Consider the following 9,975-nt stretch of genomic DNA (forward strand, 5'->3'; position numbering starts at 1 on the left):
CTTCAATATAGAGTATATACTGTATAAAATGTGTATTTGTGTACATTTGTGTCTGCCTTCAGAATATGCAATTTTACGACATAAAAAGGGCTTCATTTTCATCTAATGACACATCTACATTAATTCATGATTTTTTTTCTTTAAGTGCTTATATATCTACAGTTAAATGAGGAATTCAAACATTCATAAAGTTAAAGCTCAATCTTCAGAGATTCAACTAAGGCTTGCAGATCTTATAGATCCAACTACAGTTCAGTTCACTAGATCTCTCTAAATCTGTGCTGAAGATATCAACTCTGTTGTGAGTTAATACTTCAAATAAATCACGAGGCAGACACAGAGATGAAGCAGAAAAACAGCAGGCAGGAGACGAAGTATTGTTGAATAAAATGAAAAATCATTTATTAAATAATCTCAGTTGTGCTTCAATGCTCAGTCTTCCTCTGACTAGAGACAGATTCATCATTATATCATGTAAAATATTGTCTCATGACATTAGGAAAAACTTTGAGATGGAGGTCATTGGAGACTCACACTAAAAGCGTCAACAAAAGATTAAACAACATTAAGAAAAGTAATGAAGAACAGAATTAAATGAATATAATACAAACTATATATGTATAAAAATCACAAAAATATAATGTTTCATTAAAATAAAACAATTTAAAGTGATAAATTATTTTTTTCTATTACACACTGGACTCAAATATTGACACCTCTATTTATAATGATAACAGCTCTGAGTCTTGTATTATAATGTCTGATGAAGTTGAATAATTCATGGAAAGTGATTATAGCTTATTCCTCTATACAGAATTTTTCCAGACCCATTTTTTTGTTGATTTTGATGTTTGTTTTGACCCATTATAAGATTTCTAGCAGAGCAAGTCAGGTTTTTACTTTTTTATCTGATGGTATTATAATCAATGAAGCCATGTATCTGAATATATAATAAAAAGAAGAAAACTGAATGATAAAATAAATGAATGAATATATAATAAAAATAAGTAAGAGTTAGTATATATAATTGAATTAATAAATTGAATAATGTGAAAAATAATAAAAATAAAACACACATTTTTCTACTCTGATCTATCAATCATCTCATTGTTTTATAGATCTATTACAATGATTTTGTAAGATTTAGACTTTCTTACAGTTTAACCTACACTGACACAAGACTGTTATGAGAAATTAAATTGTTTAATGAATAATTCATGTATTAAAGCTAGGGCTGTCAAACGATAATTTTTTTATGTATAATTAATTACATGCTGATTAATTAATCGAATTATTAAACACATAAATATTGGTATGTACATGGAGACTGTAATTTAAAGTATACAGAAATTGAATTAAATAATCAAAATGTAAAATAATCCTGCATACACTGTAAAAAATTATGTGATTTGAGGTTATATAAACATGTTTTTAAAGCATATGAAATGATCAACTTTTGTGACTATGCTGAGATGATTGGGTGCGTTAAAACACTTTATTTTACCCCATAATAATAAATCTTATTAAAGGCGTGTTGCATGATTTTTGAAAAACACTTTGGAAAAGGGACACACTTGTAGCCAATCAGCAGTAAGGGGCGTGGCTACTAACCAACATCATTGCCTGGGTTGCGTAGGTGTGGGCGGGTCTATAAGGTCCAGATTTTATTGGTGTAGGAGCGTGTTTGTTTAGGTGATTTCAAATGTCAACATTGGCTTTCAGAGATCATGCACCCCACCTTTAACGCATTAAATTACCAGCCTTAATTTGGGCATTCAATTATTCAATTATTATTAATATGTCACTCTATATAACATCAATGATGTCACTGCTGAGAGACCGTTGCTAGTTGATGATGTCATAAAGAGAGTTGTGACATCACTCCAGCAGTTCTAATGGACAGACAGCTGATCTACACACAGACATGCACATCACTGGAGTCTGACAATGATAATTACTAAAGGCCAATTCACACTGATCCAACAAACGTCAACAAATGTGTTTATTGGGTCAGTGTGAAACCTGTGTTGGCAGTTGTTGGATCAATAAATGAGACTTTATAATGTTGGAGTTTGTTGTTGGATCAGTGTAAACTGGCCTATAGAAAGAGATAATGTTATAAAATCTGACCATTAGTTTATTTAACATACAGATATACAGATTTTCTCACCTCTATTTGTTTGTCATCAGTTTTGTTTTTAGATGAGTTCAATTTATTCATGCGGATGAAAAACCTGTAGGGTCAAAATTCACACTCTTACAATCTGAATTCATATCAGAATATTCACTGTATGTTAAGCAGTTTTGAGTTTTACTTGATATTTTTACTTACCAGATCCATACAGCTCCTATAATGAGAAACTGAGCCAGAAACACCAACAGAGAGACAAACACTGAACTGAACTTATTGTTTCTGTCAATTGTTTCATTGGTTTCGTCCATTGTATCTGAAGAAAGACAAACCCCAGAAAATTCAGAACATAACTTTACTCTCTTCATTACAAAGACTCACAATGTTAAAATCAACACAGATAGATCATCTGAATGCAGGTATGAGAGGCTGTGCTACATTATGAATATCATCACAACTGAAGAGCAATGAGCTTTAACCCGTGACTTACAGACTGACACAGACTGACTGACAAATGCGTGAAATCTTTTAATAAATCAGTTTCTATAAAATGAAAATAATAATGACACAAATGTTTCTTTCATTATGAGATAGTCTGAATTATACCACGGGTCTGTTGAATGCTGCATTCTGATTGGCTGAGAAATGTTCTATGGGTGTTGATTATTTTTCTGTAAACCGCACACCTAACTTGTCAAATGTCTTAAAAATAGTCACCAGAGCAATGTTTGTGGTAACCGTGGTATAAAAGCGGAATAATTGACTCGGTCCTTTGAATTATTTGAAAATAAGCATTACCACCTTGGTGTGCATTATTTTCTTATAATTCAATGGCCCGTCGTCAATTATTCCTTACTTATACAACAGTTCTTTCTGGTTCTCGAATCTGATTGGCTTAGAGGCGTGCAATATTCTACTGATAACGGCACAGTAACCGCTTCACCTTTCGTATCATTCCGCCACCTAGTGAATGGAGGTCCTAAACAGGCTCATCTCTGAATGGAAAACTGCACACACACGGACACACACAAACGCGCTGTTTTGAATCACTCTCCGTGTGTCTCATTAGTTCACTAGCTCGTAAATCAGTCTGTGAATCAGAAGTTATTATTCCGTCGAAGATCAGCGCTCTTGGATGTTACGTTAAAGTTAATGGGAGTAATGTCTTGTCACATCGTGTGGACAATTAACACTTGGAAAGAGGAATGTAAACACTCATTTTTTCTGGAGCAATATCTCTTATCAGAACGCGAAAACACCGTGGAACTGCAGGTAAGCACCGCAGCTTTTAAATGTGGACATTGATCATGTACTTTATCGTGACGTGACTATTAAAACATATTATGAGATATCGCCACTGATATATTTAAAAGCAGCATGCAAAAACATCTCTCTGACACTTATAAAAAAACGTTTTATATAGTACTGACAAGAACAAAGTTTAATAATAATCGAGTGCTCGTATCGCGTTAAGAGTAAATGGGAAAGCAATAGTAACGTTATACAAGTAGTTTTATTAACTTTTACCTCGCGCCAAAACAATAACAACACTAAAGACACTAAATATGAATTAAAAAAACAAGTAATAGTTTGATCATGACACCAAATACTGCTGATTTGATCTCATTTTGACGATCATAAACAAACAAGGCCAACATGAGAGCCAGTGAATCCCTGTCAGAGATGTAGCCCAGAGAGGGCGGTGGTCAGCGGGGCGAGTGAACACTGATGTCCGCTCATGCTTTGGTTCTCATTCGTACCGAATCTCACTAAGCAAACGTTCAAACAGGCGCTATCTTTACTAATCGACAGCAGATTTAGATATAATACATATACATTCTCGACTGAACTAATCTTAAAACTACACTTTGTGACCAAGAAACGGTAATATAAAGTAACGGCTTTTCCGTCCATTGAGTTGTTATGAGATTCAAAGCAGCCGAAAGTTTTACCTGTCATTCTGGCCGCCCTCAAATCCGTGGCGGAAGAAGTAGTTCTCAAACAAAGAGGCTTTTAAAATAACTCTGTTGTTGTTTTCTAGTTTTCTTTTTTCAAACGTGTGCTGTCGAACTGTTGTATAAAAGCAATATCGCTCTCGGAGTCCGGCACTCGGCCTCGTGCCTCTGGCCTAATCACAGCCGTGATGATATAGAGCTATATCACACGACTCCGAGAGCGATATTGCTTAAGTGTTTAACATATAAACTAAAACTGCTACAATATTAATGATCAGCTATGAGTGCTGCAGAGTGAGACTGAAAGTAGCTCAGTGATGATGTCATAGCTGTGAATAAACCAATCAGCATCAAGGACTAAACTATCTCTTATATAATTTGATCAGATGTATGATGAGATGTTGTGTTACCTCTTACAGTACAGGAATACTCTTGTAGCTCCTCACTGTTGATTGAGTCCAGGTACAGCTTGTTTAATAATGTCAATCCATCTGTTACCTGTTGTCCATTCTTATACCAGATGTAAGTATGTTTGTTATCCAGAGGGCATTCAGTTGAACAGCTTAATATCACTTTTTCTCCATCTATCACAGGGTCTGGGCTGCTTCTCACTCGTGTACCTGAGATTTCATATAACAGAGATCACATAAACTACTTTTTAAAGTTAGGCCTGAAATGTTTGATTCCACTCAATTCAGTATGATGTGAACAATGGCAAAGTTATGCAGTCAAACACACACATACAGATAAAATATATAATGTGAACGCAGTTCAAAATGCTTTGAATAAAATCATCTGTCAAACACACGAGTGCAACATAAATATACAGTCAACATTTGAAGTGATTAAAAACATTTTTATCTAAGAGCATCTTTTATTAACTTTTTTGATCAACGTCAAATGTTGATTAGTGTATTTGTTTTAAATCTGAAGACTTCTGTGATGAGTGTCCTCAATATCAACATAAAGTCTTGATCAACTTTGCAAGTTTGTCATAAATCGCACACTTAGACAGAATGTGTAACAACTCATAAAACCAGTTTATACCAGCTTCAGTTTTAATACTGGATTAGACTGGTAAGTGCTGGTCTGGCTGCTTGAGCAACATATTTACACTATTTACCAGCATTCAATCAACCATGCTTGCAAGATAGTAAACTGGATAGTCCAACTAATGAAGCCATTCAGATACAGCAGCATCATATATGCAGTACAAAACACATCATATTATTTTCAACATGAACAACCTCAAAAACAAGTGTAACATTCACAACATAAACATCATACAGCGTTCAGACGAGATGAAATTTTAGATGAATAACTCAAATGATTGATAGCATTGGCATTTTAATATTTAAAATGTAATCTACTCGATGTTTAACAAAACATTTAAAAAATTGTAAGGACCCTTAATCTGTATCATAAATATTTTCATCAAATCTGATCAGTGAAAGCAGCTTTACAGAGAGTTTATTATGAGCAGTTACCTGTAACAATAAGAAAGACTCCAGGATAACCAGAAACTTCTTTTGATGTGTTAGTGATGAACCTGAAGTAATATTCTCCAGAGTCACTCGTGTTGACGTCTTTGATTCTCAGTGTGTTTCCCACAAACTCCACACGACCAGAAAACTGAACATCACGCAGATCACTGAATGCCCCATAACGACTGTAATCCCAGTATGTTTTCTTTACTGTATATCCAGTGGGATGTGAGTATGAAGAGTGAATATTTACTGTTGATCCCACTAAAGCACAAACTCTTCTAGAGGTGTAAGTCACACCCCAACAGCTACTGTTAGAAACACCTGAAAGAGTCACAAAATACTGCTGTAACATTCACAATCAATTACAAACACACTCATACTGTATATGAATCAACAAGATAACTGCTAATTTAATAAATAATTAATCTAAATATTGTGTAAATGTCAGACTCACACACAGATGAAGAGGGCAATGAAAAAGACACAGTGCAGGAATAACTGTCAGTGTTTTCACTGGATGACACAAATATGCTTTGACTATTTTTAAAAGGTTGTCCATTCTTGTACCAGCGGTATCTTTTTTCAGATGTTAAAGGGCAGGAGGAATCACAGCTCAGGTTTACTCGCTGTGCTGTAGATTCAGGATTCATCTTCACCTGTAAAACTAAATAATGAAAACCTTACATTAGATTAGAAATGAAAAGAGTTGAACTGGACTGATGAGAATGTAAATGTACCTGTGACTGTTAGATTGACTGTGACTGAGCTGAGATGTTTAACTCCATCCTTCATAATGATCATGAGCTGATATTCTCCACTGTCTCTCTCTCTCGTGTCATATATTGTGAGTCGTGAGTTGTTTTTAGTGATCTCTTGATACACTCGTCCTGAGTAATCTGAATCTAAAGTCAAATCTTCAGGTTCATCTTTGTTTCTCCAGTTTGTTCTCTGTTTCTGACTGAACCAGAACCCAGTTGTGATGTTGATGTTTGAGTAATCGCACCTCACTGTTACCTTCTCCCCTCTCGCAGCACAAATATTCAGTTCATTACAGGTTACATTAAAGTTATTCAATGTTAAGGACCCTAAAAAAATGAAATATTATTGACATTAGTAACACAATATAATGTAGATGTAAGCCTATTTTAGAGATTCAAATGTAAAATCCTGCACTAGAGATCAATGATGTAAATTAATTTGAATAAATCTGAGTTTATTTATGAGTTTTTTTTACATCTCACCTATTTGACCTCAAATTAGCTGATGTATTTAATAATGTTAACAAATTCAACTTTATTGTAAAATTTTATAACTTATCCCTGTCAATGTTTTATCTTTTCATTTAATTAACTTAAACATTACAGCTAAATTAAATTTCCCATTTGTATAGTTATTTTCTTAAAAGTTAACACTTAATAAAATAACTGAAACAAGATGGTTTTCACTTCAGCAACTTTATTTGTGTGTTAACATTTAAACATATTAACATTTAATTAAATTATAAAATGCAAGAATATTACTTTCATTAAAACAACCAAATACATTTCTTTAGAAATGTGCCATTTAACAGTGAACTGTGACCATATAATAACAGTTTTATAAGAGTTACAGAAGAACTCCATAAGGAACACCAGACATGTTCGTCATCCAACATTGCTTAGGCCTCTATGGGGCGGTTTCCCAGACAGGGTTTAGATTAATCCAGGGCTAGGCCTTAGTTATTTTAGGACATTTAAGAAGTTTTACAAACATACCTTACAAAAAACAATACTGGTAGGCATCTTGAGACAAAACAATGGCACTGATATATCTTAAAATATGTCAGTACAAGGTGTTTTGAAATTGACAACATGCATTTTAGTCTGGGACTACAGTAGGATAAGCCCTTTCCGGGAAACTGCCCCTAAAACAGTAAACTCATTGTCACATTTTCAACAGATACAATCATTATAGTCACCAAAATGTGAATTTGTATGCAGAATAGAAATGCTGTACATGTTGGAATTAAACACAAACATAGTAAAAACAAAGAAAAACTCAAAGGCACTCTCTAAAAAAGTAAAAAGCCTTTATTAATACGGCTTGATCATAATAAACCTATAAAAACTCTTACGCTTTGCGGCAAACAAGCCTTCGTCAGGGAGTAAACACATTTCAACAAACAGGAAGAGATTTATAACCTTTGACACCAATCAGAATAACACCATCTGTTAGAAATTAAGGTACAGAGATAAACAGTCCACTAGATGTCCTCCTAGGTCCTTCAAAAAAATCATAATAAACACAAAAAATCTAACTAAATATACAAGCAAGTGTCAAATATAATACTCACAAAAAATATAATAAATCAATAAATTAAAGAAAGACACTCAGATCAAGCTCTTCATTAAGACCTGGGTATCTAGTAGCCTGTAATTTATCAATCCAAAAACTTTCTCTCTGATTCAGTTGTTTTTGTCTATCCCCTTTCCTTAGTGACAGTGGGATATGATCAATGCCACAGACCTGTAAGGTCGATGGATCACTCTTATGGTGTTCACTATAGTGTCTTGCCATAGGATAGTTCATATTACTTATTCGAATTGCATACTTCAGCCAGTCTGTCTTGTAGACGTCTCTTAGTTCTTCCAATATAAAACACTTTGCACCCTGGGCATTCCAATCTGTTTATACCACGGGTCTGTTAAATGCTGTATTCTTATTGGCTGAGAAATGTTCCGTGGGTATGCATTAATTTCTGATAACTGCACACCTAACTTGTCAAATGTCTTAAAATTAGGCAACAGAGCAATGTTTGTGGTAACCGTGGTATAAGAGGAATAATTGACGACGGGCCATTGAATTATTTGAAAATAATGCATACCCACGGTGTAACGGCACTCCGCTTTGCGTCGTGCCGCATTGCACCTTGGGTGTGCATTATTTTCTTATAATTCAATGGCCCGTCGTCAATTATTCCTTACATATAACAAAGACAGTTTTACAGCTTATAAAGTGGTTAATTTTGTATTGTTTATGGGATACTACATCATCAAAGGTTTTAGTCTGTACAACATTAGTGCAATGATTGCAATGGTGACATTTATAAAAACCTTTGGGTTTAGATTTCAACTACGTTTGTGAACATTCTGGTTTCAAATAGCTCCGGACCAATTTGTCTCGAATTGTCGGACATCTCCTAAAATTGACCAAAGGTGGTTCTGGAAACAATTGGCCAAGCGTGTCATCACTTTGAATGGTACCCCAATTCTTCCTTATCATGCTCTTAATTTGTTCTGCCTCTGTGCTGTACGTTGTAACAAAAATAGGACTATCTTTTTTAGGTTTAGGTGGGTCTCTTAATAAAAGTGATTCTCTATTTAGAGATTTGGCCCTATTCAATGCTTTTAGGAGGATTATGTCTTTGTAACCCCATTCCTTAAAGCGAGATTTCTTTTGGTTTATCCTCAAACAAATTATCCAAATCACAAATTCTCCTTATTCTCTGGAATTGTCCATAGGGGACATTATCCTTCAAAAACTTAGGGTGAAAACTTTTAGCATGTAGAATGGTGTTTCTATCAGTACGTTTTCGAAATACTGTCGTATGTAGGGCACCATCCTCATCTTTGGAGATAGTAATATCAAGAAAAGGAATACTATCTTCACAATATTCCAGAGATAGTTTAATATTGGGGTTAATAATATTGGGGTATAATATGTTCCTCTGGAATTCCAAATAAAGTGTTACATGTTCCTCTCCTTTGTACAACGCACATCTAATGTCTCTATTATCAGCAACAATTGCAACCATTTCAAGCTCAAAATGATATGCTTTTTTTTCGGCATTAAATATTGGCTCAAATACGAGTAATATCACACGCGGGGAAAAAAGTCGCATTGCGTGAATCGTTTAAACAATATCCTCGCATAAATTTTGCGTCTGAAAGCGAAACCTCTAGAAATGCGTATGCAAAAATAACTAGACGATACCTTTTTAAAGCTAATTATCAACCGTGCATTTTTAGTAAATCCCTTTAGTAAAAGTGTCTTCTGTCTGTTTCTTCTTCTTGCGCTCATCCTTCTTTGTTCTGGTCTTCATGTGCTCTGCTTTTGGGTTCTGTTCATTTTCTATGATTTTCTTTTTTACTTAAGCTCTGGGGTTCAGGCCATTAGGCCTAGATTTCAGTTCTCAATGGATATGTTTATATGCACTAAATTTTGTCAATCCGACTGAATTTGATACGTTTAAAGGTTACAACAATACAGTTTACATGCATGCCCAAAAGCATCCCAATGATTATTCACAGCCCAAATACCAATAACTAATAAACAAAATCCTTTCATCTTTAACCCACATGAAAAAACAACCCGTGGAGACAGTTTAAACAGTAGCCGAAAAAAAGCAAAAGACTTGGAAACC

General features: G+C 34.4%; 1 protein-coding gene across 1 annotated transcript; it reads right to left on the reverse strand.

Annotated features, from left to right (window-relative positions):
- Nucleotides 1-4,455: 4,455 nt before the first annotated feature.
- On the reverse strand, nt 4,456-6,236 carry LOC141363071 (uncharacterized). The gene is made up of 3 exons (XM_073865557.1): nt 6,028-6,236; nt 5,574-5,894; nt 4,456-4,706 (listed from the first exon to the last, which is right to left on the reverse strand). Exons 1-3 carry the CDS (start codon nt 6,221-6,223, stop codon nt 4,456-4,458), a joined length of 768 nt encoding a protein of 255 aa, XP_073721658.1. The 5' UTR covers nt 6,224-6,236.
- Nucleotides 6,237-9,975: the final 3,739 nt, after the last annotated feature.

This window comes from Misgurnus anguillicaudatus, unplaced genomic scaffold (genome assembly GCF_027580225.2).
Source record: "Misgurnus anguillicaudatus unplaced genomic scaffold, ASM2758022v2 HiC_scaffold_32, whole genome shotgun sequence".
NCBI classification, from domain to species: Eukaryota; Metazoa; Chordata; class Actinopteri; order Cypriniformes; family Cobitidae; genus Misgurnus; species Misgurnus anguillicaudatus.

Bases quoted from the DNA above. Each gene is read 5' to 3' on its own strand.
- LOC141363071 (XM_073865557.1), bottom strand. From the start codon at position 6,223: ATGAATCCTGAATCTACAGCACAGCGAGTAAACCTGAGCTGTGATTCC. The intron at 5,895-6,027 runs GTGAGTCTGACA...TGACTCTTTCAG, and splicing joins ATTGCCCTCTTCATCTGTGT to GTGTTTCTAACAGTAGCTGT. The intron at 4,707-5,573 runs GTAACTGCTCAT...ATGAAATCTCAG, and splicing joins AGTCTTTCTTATTGTTACAG to GTACACGAGTGAGAAGCAGC.